Source organism: Lepus europaeus, chromosome 5 (genome assembly GCF_033115175.1).
Source record: "Lepus europaeus isolate LE1 chromosome 5, mLepTim1.pri, whole genome shotgun sequence".
NCBI classification, from domain to species: Eukaryota; Metazoa; Chordata; class Mammalia; order Lagomorpha; family Leporidae; genus Lepus; species Lepus europaeus.
Window position 1 is genome coordinate 152,722,136 of NC_084831.1, and position 18,916 is coordinate 152,741,051.

The 18,916-nt window shown below is 37.9% G+C and overlaps 1 protein-coding gene across 5 annotated transcripts in view; it reads right to left on the reverse strand.

Moving 5' to 3' along the window:
- Positions 1 to 18,916, reverse strand: part of RALGPS2 (Ral GEF with PH domain and SH3 binding motif 2) — a 183,134-nt gene that overhangs the window by 66,551 nt on the left and 97,667 nt on the right. For all 5 annotated transcript variants that reach the window (XM_062192965.1, XM_062192961.1, XM_062192963.1 and 2 more), the window contains exons 7-8: positions 16,138 to 16,230; positions 7,677 to 7,803 (exon numbers count right to left, since the gene is read on the reverse strand). In XM_062192965.1, coding sequence (XP_062048949.1) covers positions 7,677 to 7,803; positions 16,138 to 16,230 — 220 coding nt within the window. The remainder of the gene's footprint in view (positions 1 to 7,676; positions 7,804 to 16,137; positions 16,231 to 18,916) is intronic.

The window sequence follows — 18,916 nt, forward strand, 5'->3', positions numbered from 1 at the left end:
AAAACAAATCTTAGATTTATTTTAAATCAAAAATGAATATATGTCTAAAATACTTAACAATTTATTTAAAAACTATGAGACTGCTCTGATTTCCAACAAAAAACAATTTTTAAGATTTCAGTCAAGTAAGCCATTTTATTTATATAAAGACAGGAAATTAGAGAGAAATCTCTAGTTTTGCCAACAGAAAATACATTTTCCACTGAATAAAGATTATTTCAAGTCAATTTGTGCCTTTTACATCTAATGATTACACCTGAGTTCTTGTATATCTGAATTATAATTCTAAACTGCTTATTAATGCCTTTTTTTCTAACTTACTAATCCTTACCATTAAAAAAATGTGTGTGGTAGGTCAGAGCGCCTGGCTAGCTTTATAAGCGTTAGTGCTCAACTACAGGTGGGACCAAAACTACTTCAAGAAACTGCTGGATGTTTTCCCAGTACTGACGGCTCAGCAGCTTCACAGCAGAATCCACAACGGCTTGAACAGTCCCGATAATTAATTCTATTTCACAGTGTTTGGTTTGGTGCTAATGCTTAGTGTCACTTCATCTTTAACTCTCCTTTGCAATCAACAACTTTATTAGTCATCTTCCAGAAGAACTTCCTTCCAGAAATATATCCACTGCTTAGAGTTGACTCCCTTAATTCATTTGTAAAGCTAAACTTTTGAAGAACTCACAAAACTTTTGGTTCTATCAAAAGGAAAATTCAATCAGAATTAAAAATGTGTCAAAACTATCCATAGGAATGGTTTGATCTGAAGATAATCATTTGAACTCAAGTCTATTAACCTGACCACATCTCAAAATAAAACTTATAGTGAAAGGAGAGACCACCCAGATCTTACAGTGGTGTCATTCTTTGTTTTATGTACTGTTATCTCAAAATGGCTTTGAGCTCCCTCTCAAGTCTGCTGTGAGCTCTCTGGGAGGAATCAGGCCTCTAAGTGCTGTAACAAACCTTGACTGAATGAAACCTCACCAGGGTGTCTCATCTGTTGACAGAGCTACAGCTGTTCACCTACACACATCAAACTATATTCCAGAAAAGTGTTGCAGAACTTACCGTGGAAGAATATTATTGCAACTGGAATGATGCAGAAGTCAACAAACAAACCAGAAAACTAGACTGAAATGTTCTATGCCTTAGGCAACAGGTTCACGGAGCAGACAAACTGCCCTGAGGTTAGTTCCTAGAGAGCTTAAGCATAACTTGGGCAACTACGCTTTTTGAGAGGATCCAAGAGGCAGCACTGAATGATGATCAGTGCAGGCTCCAGGGTCAGCACTGCTTAGGTCTGCGGCTCAGCTCTACCATTCGTGGGCTGTGTTCCCTTGGGCAATGCATACACTCCCATCTCAGTTTTCGTTTTCTATAAAATGGGGATAATATTTATACCCAGCTCATGTGTTATTGTGATGAGTGAGGTAACAAATGTAAAACACTAAGATTTATGCCTGATGCACTCATAAATACTCAGTATTCTGTAGCTACAAATATTGTTACTCCTACATACTTTCTGCATTATCAATGGTACCTTGCACAGAGTAGGCAGTCAATAAATACGCTTAAACAAACAGTATCCATGTTTTCAAGTACGAAATTGCACTGATCTATGATCTTCACATGAAAACCTAACAGAGATACATCAGTTGGCAGTTAAGAGGTAGAAGCATAAAATATTCAAAAGAAAATTTAAGGCAAGAATAGCCACAGTAGACATTTCAGCCAAAAGAGAGTCTTGTGAGAAGAGGTTTGGTCACTCGTGTGGTAGGGAAGGCTCATGAGCTACCTAGTCTGCAGGCTACCTTGAAATAAAGACATAGCTCCAAGACTGAACTTGAGCAGACTGATCGATGGACTCTTTATGACTGCTTACTGTTTGTATATGCAGTGAAGTTTAGGCCTGGGCCCTATTCTGCACTGAATGGCAGGCCTAGGACACTATGCCTCTCTGAAGCAAAATTCTTCAAACTGGAGATTCTGAATAATGTCAAGGATAGATGCCATTTTGAAATTTAGTAGGTATCTACAAACAAGGTTATTATCTTCAGGCTCCAAGTCTGTGAGGATAAAGATCAATCTTCAGTCTCATGTTCACTTAACTCTTAGCCACGAAATGAGAGGGTAAATTCTTTCACCATTCTGTTTCTTAGGATTCATACTGGTAAAAAATACAATAAGCCTTCAAAAATTTCTGCAATCAAGAAAGTGTTTAAAATTACTTATAAATCTGTACTATTATTTATAGACAGTATATTTAAAATAATCTTAACAATAAGCTAAATAATATACTCCAACTAGTTTTGGTCTTCTATTTTAGTGTCTGTTAAAGAGAACCAAGTAAGAAAAAAAAGACTGAACTCACGATACAATTACTTCCCCCTGAAAAAAGTCATCCAAAAATAGGCTTTTTAATTTTGTCGGTAGGGTTAAACAGTTATCAAGTTGCAATTCTGTAATGAGTACAGGAAGGCTGATGAACTCACAGTTTTTACCTAAAAAACAGATTCCCCAAATTTTAATATATAAAACTTTGTATAAACTTTCAATGAAATAATTATAATGCATTTCTCTATAGCAATTCAACTTAACCTTGCTTGCCTCAGTTTCTTTACCTGTAAAATATATCACCTACCAATAACATTACTATTATGTATTAGATAATTTATATAAAACATAATATCAATAATGATAAATGCTGAATAAGTGCTATTAAAATTATTTTCTGGTTCAGGTTTGCTCAAAAATTATCAAATAAATTATAGAAATATCAACAGTAAGAAACATCAGTAACAAAGCAACTGCTGAAATAAGGGGGAATATGATTTTGCTTATAACTAGCACACGGACATGTACACTCACTATTCTTATTTGTTAAAATCATATAAGTTCTGAAAAAAAAAACTATGCATATGGAGATGAAATTAATGCAACTTCCATCTCAACTCTTTTATATCACAAGTCTATGGTCCACAGTGAGCTTCAGAGTATACAAAAAAAAAGAACATTGGAGCAATTTTAAATATGTAAAAAAGAACAAGAGTAAAAAAGGATATAAATGATGTAATGGAAAACGGGGATGTAATTTTGGCTAAAGAAAAACCTAGGGCTAGCTGCCATTTGGTTAGCATTCATTCTCAGGATCCAAAAGAAGTTGACTAAACATACTTTATTGTTATTTTAGAATAAAATATATAACAGTACATATCAGAAGAAAAGGGTAAAGCAATCCATATAGTGTATACTATTTACAAACCAAACCAAAACAAGGAAGACAGAATAAAACTCCTAAAATATTCAAAGTCAGTGACAATTTTATTATTACTCATTTTTGAGATCAGTGTCAGAGCCTTTTATGTATTTAATCAGGTAAAATTACATTAAAGAGGAAGAAAAATATCCCATTAATTCCCACAGAGCTGTAGAAAGCCTTGGGCATTACTGAAACTGTCTGAACAGAAATGTGAATTAAAATTACTGCTTTTAAAAATATTTGTACATAGCTTAGAAGAAGTTTCCAAAGTTCATGTAAACCTAAAGAACTGTATTCTGCTGAGAGACAAGTGTTTAACATTTTAGTACAGGCAAAGACTGCTGAAAAATATTATTAAAGGATCAAATAAAACCTGAAGAGTCTTCTGAGTATGCTTTGAAAATTCACTAATGGTGATGAGACATCACTAACAATGCAAGGTGCAAAGCAACGAATGGTGTGCCCTGTTCCATAGCAAAGGAAAGAAAACATTATTCATGAAGCAGTGATAGTAACCTGCACCTTTGCTACTAGAGATGTATAGAGGCAGACACCATGTCTATGTCATCACCTGCTATGTAGACCTGCCCCAAGCATGGTGCTAAGAAACACTGCTTGCTTGCGGAGGTAACCAAAGAAAACTGGAGATACAGCAGAAGTTGTTGATCCATGCAAATCTGTCATAAAAATAAGCTTACTGTATTTCAACAGAAATTAAAACAAATTAAATTAATGGAACAATGGGAAGAGCCAGAAAGGGGTCATTTAATTGGCTGAGCCACTAACTATTAAGTGCCTACTTCTGTTCTATATGTTGTTAAGAATAAATCCTTGAACCAAGACAAATATGGGCTTACACTCTGTCTGGAGGTAGGGGCAGCTTAATGGAAGTATTATAATGGAAATGAAACAGGATGTCTCTTGAAAGTGGTGGGCAAGGGGAACCATATCACATAGGTCATACATTATTATTTTGTATATTATCATACACATCATTACATGACAGCCTTTTCTTTTCTCAAAAAAAAAAAAAAAAGTCCTATCATGAAAATCTGACATTAAATTGGAGATAAATGGTGAAGGACAAAAAGCTCTCTCTCTGAGAGTGAGAAGACATATTTAGATACATCAACTCAGTGTACTCATGCCTTACTGAACGGCTGGAGACTTCAGAAAAACCTGGCTAACATTCTGCTTCTACCTAATAGGAAGCAATACATAGTGCTGCAGCAATTTACTTATTTTCATAGCTTTTTTAAAAACATGCATTCTTTCCCAAAGAGCATCCTGAGCTGGCTGAGCTTCTGAACTTATCATCACACGAATAAAGTAGAAATGAGGCTTAGAAAACGCACATGAAAGAGTACTTATGTTTCATACAGCTGAATATTTTGGTACAGTCACCTAGCTTTCTCTTTGCAGCAAAGCAAAACTCCCCATGCCAAATTCCTCAACAAGCCCCTGAAGATTACTCTCCAATGACAAGAACAAATGAGTGTTGTTAATGATTTTCAGATTTAAAGCAGTAATTCATATAAAGTAATTTTTTCCTTGAGATCTGCCAAACTATTCTGCTGTAGACAAATAGTATCCTTGTTCTAAGAAATCTTCACTGTATTATCCAAGCTGACTAATTTTTACCTTGAATGCAAACCAACATAAGGTATTTTTTCAAAGGATCTGAGTTGAGAGCCAAGAAAACATCTTCTACTTCTTACAGTGTAACCCACATTAAATCACAGATAAACTTAACAGTCTCAAAATAGGACTTCTGTTGACACAGAAACCTCTACCCCCTTTTCAAAGTTTCACAAGGAGTGGTTGGTTTCGACCACCATTTTTAGTGGGAAGTTGCTAAGAGTTTGAACCCCATCTCTTATGTTAAGAAAACAGATGACTAGCTTTCTCTATGCTATCACTTCTGCAGATGATGTATTCTTTCCTAAGAACTCCTGCAGTCAAAATGGATAAAGGGTGTATTATGCAAATTCTTTACATTTCAAGAGTAACAGTTAAAAACAGTTACCAACATGTGTAAGAAATATTATCTTTTACATCTTCAGGGTAAGTTCACTCTGATCAAATGTACAGCATCTCATAAATGCTGAAGCTTTTGGCACCTGTACTAAATGGGAAAGGATTCTGAAGTCAAGACAAGTTAAATTTAAAAATTACAATCTAATTAATTTAAATTAGAATAAACTATGAAAAATTTAACTCTGCTAGGATATATATTGTTAAATCTTGGGGCTGGCGCTGTGGCATAGTGGGTAAAGCCACCACCTGCAGTGCTGGCATCCCATATGGGCGCCGGTTTGAGTCTCGGCTGCTCTACTTCTGATCCAGCTCTCTGCAATAGCCTGGGAAAGCAGGAGAAGATGGCCCAAGTGCTTTGGCCTCTGCACTCACATGGGAGACCCAGAAGAAGCTCCTGGCTCTCAGCTTCTGATTGCTGTAGCTCCGGCCATTCTGGCCAACTGGGGAGTGAATCAGCCGATGGAAGACCTCTCTCTCTCTCTGCCTCTCCTTCTCTCTCTGTTTAACTCTAACTAAATAAATAAATTTTTAAACTGTTAAATCTTTCTTCAACATACTTCAGTACAAAAGATAAGGAATTTAAAAAAAGAACCACCTGTCCATCAAGCAGCCAGAAAGCTGTATAAGAGATTTGCTTCACATTTTCTTAGGAAAAGCATGTGTGTTTTTGGAGACTGAATACATTTAACCTCAAGATTTGCTATAGAACAAAACTGTTACTACTTTAAAAGGACAATTTTCATGCCAGAGACTACCAAAACCAAGTCATAATAACTTATATGACAGATGCTTCATTTTCTTTTTTCAAATCTAACAAATGTTTATGCCAAGCAGTGTACAATGATCACATATAAATATATGCTCCTTCACACGAAAGTATAGGGGTGAACTATACGAAGCCTATCAACATATAAAATTATGTAGATGCTAAAGTCTATGTCCTCCATTTTCATGTCTTATGTTGTTTGTCATTTTTTCCCATTTTAGTTTCTAACTTAGATTATCCTCAGACACATTCATCTCACTTTACCGGAGAATACAGTTCAGAGAGAAGGAAGAAGGGAAGTGTGGTGAAACCGCAGGTTGGGAGGTTGGTACAGCAGTGAAGTTACACTAATATGGTCCTTGTAGACTACAGGTAAGACAGGGAGCGGGTCTGGAGGAAGGGGGAAAGATAATGAATCCATTTCTGCACACATTCAATTGGAGTTACCTGGATATTCAATCAATCAGTACTTGAGCAGCTAAAACGTGATGAAGCCCCCACATGATAAGACAGCTAAACATACAGCTCTATTCTAGATCTGGGAGTGAATGAGACCACTTAAAATGACTGTAAGAAGTAAGAAAAGAATTGGACTGAGACCTTTACTAAAAGATAAAGGCAAACAGAGCAGCCAATAAACAAAGTCCAGAAGACAAAGCACAACTCCTCTGTAGTCAACGAAGGCTGATGCTCTCCAGCAGCTGGACCCATGTCTCAACTGCCTTGGCCCTTCTTATCCTTTAGCCACTGGTGCAGCAAAGGCAGCAGAGTGGAGTTTCCTAAACCAATAACGGGCTTTGCAGTTACTCTCAGAAACAGCGATTCTGAAATGCAGACTGAGTAGTTACATAAAGGCCGAGTCTAGCTCCCTGGTCCTACGCGGTAGGGGGAGCGGTGTTTAGAAAGAAGCAAGCTTTATCATCTGCTTACTCTCTACGTAGGATTAAATCAATTTATTTTAATACATGCTAGTTATATATCAGAGTTTTTCTATATATTTAATTTATATACAAATTAAATAGAACAGTTTGAGACTTCAAACACCTAATAAAACATCTGTATTTTGATGCAAATGATTTTATGAAGTTATTGGTTAAATATTTCTTGAAATTTAGAAGCACTGTAAGACGCACAGAAGTAAATTCTTATCCAATAATATTTAAAACACAGAGCTGAGTCAGCACTAAGTTGAATTTCTAAAGCAAAACAACTCACTTCATCCAAGTCAACAATAATGCCAACATTCATTGAGATTACTCTTCAGAATTCACATTAAAATATCTGCCAATTATCTAAGCATCTTGATCAACTTTTTAGTTATTTTAAATTAACTTCATTATTAACTTTTATTTTTAAAAAGCATTAATAACATGTATTATTTTAATATTACCATATAGCCCATCCTTTAGAAAACTTAACAGTCTGAGAAAATCTTAAGAACAAAAGGCTAACTTCACATGAAAATACATTCCAGATAAAAAGTAACAACTTCCTTTATTCAGTATTTCCAACTTATCATCTTGCAGGAATTTATATAAAGGATATATTCACTTAAAAATACACTGAATTGCAAACTACTAGAAATAATGAACGCACAGTGCTGTAACTCACCTAAATAGGGGATGCAAGGCGTCATCTTCAAGCTACTTATATAGTCTCGGAGTCTTTTGTAGTTATCCTCTTTACTCATTACATACTCTAATTTTTCAAAGGTAGTTTTGTCTTTTCGACTTAGTAACTGAAAAAAAAAAAAGAAAAAAATCCAAGTTATTTACAAATCCCATTTTATTGTAGCAAAGACCTCAAGTGACATTGTATTTACTGTCAATCTGCATTCTAATTTCAAATTATGCCTTCATTAAATATATTTTGGTAATGCAGAAACAAAATTAGTTATGTCTATTTAGATAATCACCCATATTAATTATTTGTAACATAGCTTTTGTATGTTTATCAAAACAATTTACTAAGTATAAATTATATTTATCTTTAATATCTTAAATGATTAAGCAATTTCTGACTATTTTCGTAATTTAAAATAATTATGTATTCATACTTAGCTCACTGCCCAAATGTTTAAACTGGCTGATCTCTCTCCTAAAAGTAAGAGATCATTCTTGCATATCATTAAGAAATAAATACTAAATTTTTATAACAATTTTTCTTGACACATTTAATCATAGCCAGTCTTAATAATAACTTTAAAACATTGCAGAAATTTTTCTCTCTGATTTCTCTTATCAATGCTTTCTCTTAGACAACACAACTAAAAGGTAGTGTTTTAAGGGGCCTAAAGGGTAAATTGTAATGATCGCCCTCTGATCTCAACAATCAAGGGGAGTAAGGGAAAAGCAGTCAGTTACCCACCAAACGTTAACCAAAAGTTCAGGAATTCTTTTGAATCATTCCAAAGACCATGGGAAAGCATTTCTTTATAAACCTATGAAGCTACTATTTCCTTACTACATAATAAAATTTTGCTTTATCTCATGTCAAAATATTGGTATTATTGTACAGCAAGCAAAACACTTCCACCTACAGAATTCTCGGCTAATTCTCTTATGCGATTAACAAAAGACTCTGAGTATTAAGAGGATCACAGGGTTAGCAAAGAGCAGAATATATAATTATGTGCACTCATCTGCTCATAAAGACGTATGTCCCTGGCTCTCAGTATCTCAGTCTGGTTCTGGAGATAAAAGTATTCTGACATCTAATCCACTACTTGTCCCATATTATAAATAGTATGGTTGGGATCTACTTTTCTTAGGTTCAAAGACACAGATTATCTTCAGGTAAACTCCATCAAAAAATACTTGAGCAGTATCCCTCCCTCTTTAAAACAGGGCTTCAAGAAGTACTTTAATGTTTTAGCTGGATATTCCATGGTCTAAAACAATGGTTTTCACTAACTATACACGTCCTACTTCAGTACATTTGCCTAAAGTTTCCAAGATTAGGTGCATTCTAGCCATTAGCCATCCCTTGCTCTCCTATGTAACAAAGCATTCAGATATGCAAAATACAGCTGTATGTATGGGCTCCCCAAATCCATAAAAAACTGTAGTACAATATGAGAAACCAACTACTTATAACTGATCTTGCCACAGGTAAAACAAAACCGTAGTAAAGAACTACATGGTTTAAGATGCCTAAAAATAAATTTTTGTACTTTTTGTAATAAATAAGTAACTTGAATAATAGGATTCAATTTGGGCTGTGATAGGAGAGATCTGCTTCCAGAGACTAACTGGGGGAAGAATACATTTATATAAATAAAAATATATAATATATATAAATATATATAAAATATATAAACACACATATTTTCTTCTTGATAACTCAGAAACTTAGTATTATTATAAAGTCATTTTTTTATTTTTAAAGATTTTTATTTATTTGAGAGGTAGAGTTACAGACAGACAGACAAAGAAAGCAAAAGGTCTTCCATCTGCTGGTTCACTCCCCAGATGGCCACAATGGCTGGAGCTGCGCTCATTCAAAGTGGGTGCAGGGGCCCAAGGACTTGGGCGATCTTCCAGTGCTTTCCCATGCCATAGCAGAGAGCTGGGTAGAAGAGGAACAGCCGGGACTAGAACTGGTGCCCACATGGGACGCCGGCACCACAGGTGGAGAACCTACTGTGCACACCGCTGGCCCCCAATTTTTTTTTTTAAGGTATATTTATTTATTTGAAAGGCAGAGTTAGAGAGAGGCAGAGGCAGAGGCAGAGAGAGGTCTTCCACCCACTGGTTCACTCCCCAGATGGCCACAAGAGCCATAGCTGTGCCAATCCGAAGGCAAGAACCTCTTCTAGGTCTCTCATGCGGGTGCAGGGGCCTAAAGACTTGGGCCATCTTCCACTATTTCTCAGGCCACAGCAGAGAGCTGGACTGGAAATGGAGTAGCTGGGACCTGAACTGGCACCCATATGAGATGCCAGCACTGCAGGCAGCAGCCCTACCTACTACGCCACAGAACCGGCAACCCCACAATTAATTTTTATATCACTCATACACTCAGCCTCTGTATTAAACTCTATTCTAAAAAGCTGTGAAGTATACATAAAATTTACCATTTCAGTCATTTTTTAAAAAAATTCTTTTTATAAAGATTTACTTATATATTTATTTGAGAGGTAGAGTTATGGACACAGAGACAGAGAGAAAGGTTTTCCATCTGCTGGTTCACTCCCCAAATGGCTGCAACGGCCAGAGCTGGGTTGATCTGAAACCAGGAGCCAGGAGTTTCTTCCAAGTCTCCCACTGGGACCCAAGGACTTGGGCCATCTTCTACTGCCTTCCCAGGCCATAGCAGAGAGCTGGATCAGAAGTTTAGCAGCCGGGACTTGAACTGGTGCTCACATGCGATGCCATTTTTCCTGCTACTCCACAATGCTGGTCATAAAAAAATTTTTTTAACTTATTTACATTTTTTTTGATAGGCAGAGATCAGCAGATGGAAGATCCTTCTCCTTGATATTATACAGCAAGGTCCTGACGCTTTCCCTACATAAAATGCTTCAGGTTTTTTTGTAAATCCTTTTACCAGTTAAAATAAAATCATAGGGGTTGGCACTATGACATAGCAGGTTAAGCTGCTGCCTGAAGTGCTGGCATCCCATATGGGCGGCGCTTTGAGTCCCAGCTGTTCCACCTCTGATCCAGCTCCCTGCTAATGCGCCTGGGAAAGCAGTGGAAGATGGCCCTGTATCCACGTGAGAGACCCAGAGGAAGTTACTGTTTCCTGGCTTAGGATCGGCTCAACTCTGGCCACTATGGCCATTTGGAGAGTGAACCAGTGGATGGAAGAACTCTCTCTCTCTGTCTCTGTCTCCCTGTCTCTCCCTAACTCTGCTTTTCAAATAAATAAATTTAAAAATAAAAAAAAAAAAATCACAACAACCATGTCCCGCAGGGATTGGTATTTAGCCTTGTGGTTTAGACATTCATGTTCCAGACTGGAATGGCTGGGTTTAATACTTGGCTCTGGCTCCTGATTCGATTCTTGCTAATGCAAACTCTGGGAGGCAACAATAATTACTCAAATAACTGGGTTCCTGCCGTCCACAAAGAAGAACTGGACTGGGTTCCTGTCTCCTGCCTTCATTCTAGCGCTACCCGTTACTAGCATCTGGGGAATGAGTCAGTGCTCAGGAGCTCGCTCTCTCTCTCTCTCTCTCAAATTAAAAACAAACAAAAAAACCCTCACTTCTTCATTCATCAAAAAATTTAACCCAAATTGGCATGAAACCCACACAATCTTCATTATTCTCTGACTTGACGCAATAGTCTACACCAGCTAAACCGTTCAAACTGGAACTCATAGACCATCCTCTGCAAAACCCCCATCCTTAATCTTTTCTTTAAACATTATCTGTCTTCTTATAAACCTGGTAGGTGGTAGGTGCAATGTTTCTTCCTTACTCTTCATAATAGATTCCAATTATCATCCCCACCCCTATGATTCTCCAAAAGGATGTGTGAAGATGGAAATCTCTGATGTCTGTGCTTTCCATTACAATACCCACAACTGACTACTGAGCACTTGCAATGTGGTTAGTATGGCTGAAGAACTGAATTTTTATTCACTTTTAATGATTTAAATTTGACAGTCACGTAGCTGGTGGTTACCATATCAGACAAGAGAGCACTAGACTACAACACTATGTAAACTATAATTTAGAGACGTGCAAGTCATTGCCCCTCCAGTATCTTGAAGATTTTAGAAGTTACAGAAAAAGAGCCCATGAGCCAGTATTAATTCTGTCACAAATCTTAGTGACTGCAGTCTTCATGTAGGTAATATTACTAATCCCTTGGTTTTAAAATATTGGAAACTGGAGGGCCAGCGCTGTGGCTCACTTGGTTAATCCTCCGCCTGTGGCGCCAACATCCCATATGGGCACCGGGTTCTAGTCCCGGTTGCTCCTCTTCCTATCCAGCTCTCTGCTGTGGCCCGGGAAGGCAGTGGAGGATGGCCCAAGTGCTTGGGCCCTGCACCCGCATGGAAGACCAGGAGGAAGCACCTGGCTCCTGGCTTCGGATTGGCATAGCGCGCCAGCTGTAGCAGCCATTTAGGGGGTGAACCAACGGAAGGACGATCTTTCTCTCTGCCTCTCTCTGTCTATAACTCTACCTGTCAAATAAAAAAATAAAATAAAATGGAAGTTCTCAAAAACAAATTCTTGAACTACAGAAATCCTTCATGGACAAGATAGAAAATCTCTCTCGTGAAAGTGAAATATTAAGGAGGAATCAAAATGAAATGAAACAACTAGTGGAACAAGAAACTCTGATAGTGACTAGAAATCATAATGAAATGAAGAGTTCAATAGATCAAATGACAAACACATTAGAGAGCCTTAAAAACAGAATGGGCGAAGCAGAAGAGAGAATATCAGACTTAGAAGACAGAGAACAGGAAAGGAAACAGGCAAACCAAAGAAAAGAAGAAGAAATTAGAAATCTAAAAAATATTGTCAGGAATTTACAGGATACTATTAAAAAACCCAACATTCGGGTTCTAGGAGTTCCTGAAGGCATGGAGAGGGAGAAAGGATTAGAAGGCATTTTCAGTGAGATACTAGCAGAAAATTTCCCAGGTTTGGAGAAGGACAGAGGCATCTTAGTACAGGAAGCTTATAGAACCCCTAATAAACATGACCAAAAGAGATCCTCACCACGACATGTTGTAATCAAACTCACCACAGTGAAACATAAAGAAAAGATCCTAAAAGGTGCAAGAGAGAAACGTCGGATCACTCTTAGAGGATCTCCAATTAGACTCACAGCAGACTTCTCATCAGAAACCCTACAAGCTAGAAGGGAATGGCGAGACATAGCCCAGGTACTAAGAGAGAAAAACTGCCAGCCCAGAATACTATATCCTACAAAGCTCTCATTTGTGAATGAAGGTGAAATTAAGACTTTTCATAGCAAACAGAAACTGAAAGAATTTGTTGCCACTCATCCTGCCCTGCAAAAGATGCTTAAAGATGTGTTACACACAGAAACATAGAAACATGGTCACCAATATGAAAGAAGGTAAAGGAAGGAAACCTCACAGCAAAAGATCACAGGAAGCTCAATTTCTCTTTGACATAGAATTAAACTCTGATGCTCTGTTAAAGCAATGTGTTAAAGTAATCTATTATGTTCTCTTGATGTCTGTTAAATTCTAATTGTTCAAAAACAGCTGAATTTTTATTAAGAGCAATGGGTTATTTAAATATGTGCTTTTTTCAAAAATTTGAATATCTGCTGCTCATAAAACTAAAGCGTTGTTGGTTCTGTGTTTAGCTGTCCTCCTATAGGTTCCTATGGACTTTTTCCAGCCACTTTTATTGTATTCAGTACTTTGGGATGGCTCTGTAAACAGATGAAGCCAATAATGTATTAACAGTACCAACTGAGAGAAAGTATGGTTAACTGAGGTTACTAAAAAGAAAAAGCAATTCAAATCAATTGGCAATCTACAAAAAGAGTTAAAGATTTTAAAAGCTATTATTAAAATTGATGTATTGGTCTATTATGCTATATTATATGTGTGTACATATTGTATGTCCACATGGGGAAATTTTATTAAGAGTTTTATTTTAAATGGCTTATAGATAAGATTGTCCATAAATTTAAGCTGCTAAAATCAATCAAAGATACATTTTAATTTGTGGGACCTGAATCTGTGTATCATATGTTTTAGACTTGTTGGTAGAAAGAAACTAAAAACATTTTAGATGGTTGTGCTTAAGTTTACTGGCTAAACAAACTACACCATGTTAGATATTTAAGAGGTGTTTTCAAATACATGATTCTTAAAATTTATAGAAGGCATTGGACCTTCTGGTAAATGTTTTCTTAAGTTGTTATCTAATGGTTGAAACGGTTTGCTAAGTATTCATGTGATATTGCTATTGTCAGCAAGCGATCTAGGACTTGCTCCCTCATTTCTCTATTCGAAGCCCAACTTGTTCTTTCATTTCTCTATTCTCTTCAAGGTAGGAAACTAATTCTATTATGAAGGAATCTGTAGGATGCACAATTTAATCTTTAGACCTTATAAAAGAGATGGCTAACATTTTTCTGCAATAGCATAGCCAAAATAAGAACTCAAATAATAATCTCATAGCTAGATTCACTTCGCCATCAGCGAAGTATACAGTAAGTAGAAAAAACCTCCCTTTCAGACCAAAGGGAAAGAAAGTTTGAAAGTGAGAATATAATTTTCCTCATGGGCATTGTCTACCTTAGAAAAACTACTACAGAACATGCCTGTGACTATAGACTTGTAGTTCAGGCCACCGAAGATTAGAGATGGGAAACGGGCACTCCCTTGACTTGCATCCTCTGGTCTGCTTTAACACAAACCAGGAGGAAAAGAAAGCTCGGCATCAGAAGCAATGGGTGGCAGGCCTATTAATGGCTGATCTGTACAGTGATCTGCCCTCAAGGAGACCCAACAGGCCAGTCCACTGCAGTGGCTTTCAATGTGGTAAGCCTGGGCTTCAGCAGAAGTCAGCTTGTGAAGAGCCCTGGCAGCTCTGCCAAGAGTTGGATCACTGGTAATGGACCTGCCCTGGAGTCGAAGGATGCCCAGGTCAGAGCCACAGATCTTATTGGCTCTAAGCTGAAAAGCCCTTCACTCAGCCCAACTTCCAAAGTGACCACTGCAGCTGAGGGGATGGTCAAGTAGGGTCAGCAACATTGCAGGCAGAACTGTAAATTTCTTGTTAGAGATGCCACCTGCCTTTACCTGGCCAGCTCTCCTCCCAGGCCAGCCAAGTAATGAAAGTCAACAGAGTGCCTTCCCCTAGGAGGTTCACATCTCCCTTAGGATATACCCCATGTGAAGAGATAGATAGGTCTGGGCCTCTGAATTTACAAGGCCTAAAGCCCACCAGATTATTATCAAGCCCCTTCTATCAGGTTCTATTTGCCTCTCAATCAGAAAACTTAATTGTAGCTTAGACAGCACCTTTCTTAGCTCCTCTAACAATGACTCTGTCCTTTGTTCTAGGCCCTGTCTAGTGCACTTGGGCCTCATTTCTTTGTAATCATAACCTCTACTCTACCACCAATGGCTCTACTCCCAACATGTGTGTACTGATGGTCCTCTTCCCCACTTAATGCTGTATAATTGTTCAAACCTGGTAAATGCCACTCTTAGGATCATTGGTTACTATCCTCACTCTGTCTTTTATGACCTTGTCTAAATATGATCAGAGTCGGCAAACTTGGAAGGCTTCCATAGCCTTGGCAACTCATGACGACAGCCTAGGATGGTTACTGGCGCCATAAACTAGAGTGTCAATTTGTTGGGTCAACAACAGGAGCCACTGTGCACTTGCTCCTCATGTGGGATCTCTGTCCTTAATGTGCTGTACATTGTGATTTAATGCTATAACTAGTACTCAAACAGTATGTTTCACTTTGTGTTTCTATGTGGGTGCAAACTGTTGAAACCTTTATACTAAATTGATCTTCTGTATATAAAGAGAATTGAAAATGAATCTTGATGCAAATGGAAGGGGAGAGGGAGCGGGAGGGGGGGAGGGTTGCGGGTGGGAGGGAAGTTATTGGGGGGGGAAGCCATTGTAATCCATAAGCTGTACACTGGAAATTTATATTCATTAAATAAAAGTTAAAAAAAAAAAAGGAAAATAAAAAAAAAAAAAAAATAAAATAAAATGAAATATTGGAAATTGAAATCAGTGATTTTTTTGAAACTTATAATTTATATCTTCTACAAACTTCCTAAAAGCATAATCTTTAAATTAATAAATGCATTTTTTGCAATCAGATAAAACAGATGAATATGAAATACTAAACTGTCAGAGAAGTTACAAAAATGATTCCCTAAACAGCAGAGACAAAGCAGCAAACTGTAATCAACCCCAAAATCACTTGCAAAACCATGGAACACTTTAGAAGAGAAAATGTAGGTTCAAAGAGCAAAGTAATTTAAAATCCCTATCTATTATCATAATATTATCCTTACCAAGAACTACAAAAAGAACAAATACATCTTTATTCTCGCAGGAACAACCTTTCATTAGCCAAGGAAGATTACTCACCGCCCATGTCTTAGTCAACCTGAAAATTGGGGCGCTCTGTAAGCCAGAAACCACTGCCATAAGTGCGTGAAGGTTATTCAGCTCATACAGTTTCTGAAGATTTAAGAAAAAGCGGGGAGAAAAAGCAGAAGTAAACATGAGTGCAAGAAACATTTATATTAACAAGTACAATCTGGGCAAACTGGTGTTCCAGTACTTCCTATCCTGTTCCTGAGATTTGTCTTTTGAGTACCTGCCGTGCTTACGGTGAGCTGGCTTTGGAACACAACAGAGCTTCCATCTTCTATGCTGGCACTGTCCCCAACTCTGGGAATAAACATACCTCTGCTTGGGTACTATATCTGAAAACTCAAAGTTACCGCTGAGTGTCAAGTTCACCTGTATGGTCAAGCACCTGTTTCTAGTAAGCAGTTTCCTTTCTTACACTACACACCACGGGGCTTCTGCTTTATGTTCCTAGTTGTGTAAATTCTATCTAAAACCTGGACTTTGATCTGCTTTCACACCCAGCATTCCTGTTACTCCAGGGCTGGGTTTTCAGGCTGTTTCCCACAGTCATCCTGCCTGCCTTCCTTCATGCTGGACTGGAACACTGCTGTTACAATTTGCATGCAGAAAGCACTTGCCCAACAGGAGAGGTATGCCAAGAGGTTGACTTGGCACTCACGTCTAACTTCCTTTATTTTCTCACACTACTTGATGCTTACATCCCAAAGGTCCTGTCTAAAAAATTCAGTCATTTTAGAACTGTCCTAGCCCTGCTACCAGGCCCCAGGTCTAGAAAATGCTGTGATGAACCATTTAACTAAAAATCCAAAGAAAACAAATGAGAAAAATAAATAAATAAATAAATATAAGACAGGGTACAAACCTTTGCATAAGAAGGTTATATAAACTACTTGGGAAATCATTCAATAAATGTGTACTGAGCCATTTACTGTAGCTTAGGCACAATGCTAGACTACACACACAAAAATGGAAAGTAAGATGCCCCAGCATAGCGAGGGAAGCAGACATGAAAACAAGCTGCCTATTTCTAGAATAACAGTGTGTTCGGAGTCTGCCTCTGTCAGAAAGGCCGGATTTCCAGAAGTGACACGTGCCAGTGAGGGAGGCCCTGTGAGAAAGAGGAACACAGGGTAGAGACAGCACAAAGGCATGGAGAACTCCAGAGATGGCTGCATGCAGGGCCCGGATGCAGGCAAGACAGCACCGGCGATTTCACATACGAATTAAGGAAGCTACTGCTCTCACAAGCAGCATGGACTCCAGTGGAGGATGTAGAGAATTTTCAAAATTCAGAATGATAAATTCAAATAGCACTTTCCTTGCAATTCTAAAAATCCAAAGACTGAAAAGTCAAAAGTTTTCTTTTTTTCTTTCTTTTTTTTTTCTGATAAGTATGGCCTCAAATTCATTTGCTGGAAAAACCTGACCTGATGTGAGGTTTATGACAGACATGCTTTGGTCCAAAAATAGTTAATGTGAAAGGGGAGAGGACTGTACAAGCTTTCTATAACTTTAGGGAAAAAAAATTCTACACGTATCTGACCCCAAAGGCTCTGGATAAGTATTAAAGATTTGCACTGCATTTTAGAAAGATCAGAGTGAAAGGCAGCACACAGGAAGGGAACAGTTGGGAACCTTTTTAGTGGTCCAGGTAAGAGAAGATGATAAGGATTTCAAATACACCAGGGTCAGAGGAGCTGCAGTGAAAGGAAGGCTTTATATCCAGCAAAGGCATGGCGAATTAGACACCTTGAAAACAAAGTACCAGGTAAGACATGAGAAGCATCTCATGAAATGCACTGTTAGGCCAGCAAGAAAGTATGGAACACTCGGAGGCAATCACCTGGTTAGTCTTCCCAGCTTTGGGGGACACAATGCCCAGGGCCATTTTAAGAAGAGGTGTTAATAAAAGACCCTCACCACAGAAGGCAGAGATACCAGGACTGCAGTTGCTGGGTAGGGGGACAGAAGTAAATCCCACCAACCACCAACAGACTGCAAACAACAATGCCCATTCTGAATCTCAGGACAAAGGAAAAGTGTAGAGGCAACTCATGCAAATTTGTAGCCCAAATAAATACTTGAAAATGAGCAAAGAATAACAACACCTCAAGCTGGACTGGCAGTTTCACGCAGAACAAGAGGTACCCTGTTCTGGCCATAACAGCAAGGAAACAAAATAAAGAAGTTTTTGCCTAAAACATTGGAGAACTTTTCTTTCCCACTCCTCCAATTTTTACAATCATCTACTCTCAAGTCTAATTTACATGCAAAATTGAAGAATATGAACCATACGATTATCTCAACAGATGCAAAAGCATTTGAAAAAATGCAACATCCTTTCATGATGAAAACTCTAAGCAAATTAGGTATAGAAGGAACATTCCTCAACACAATCAAGGCAATTCATGACAAACCCACAGCCAGCATCTTATTGAATGGGGAAAAGCGCTGGAAGTATTTCCACTAAGATCCGGAACCAGACAAGGATGCCACTCTCACCATTGCTATTCAATACAGTCAGTCCTGGAAGTTTTAGCCAGAGCCATTAGGCAAGAAAAAGAAATCAAAGGGATACAAATTGGAAGGGAGGAAGTCAAATTATCCATGTTTGCAGATGACATGATTCTATATATAGGGGAATCAAGAGACTCCAAGAGACTATTGGAACTCTTTTATAAAAGAGTTTGGTAAAGTTACAGGATATATATAATACATCACACACCAATCAATAGCCTTGGGGCTGGTGTTGGGGCGTATTAGGTTAAGC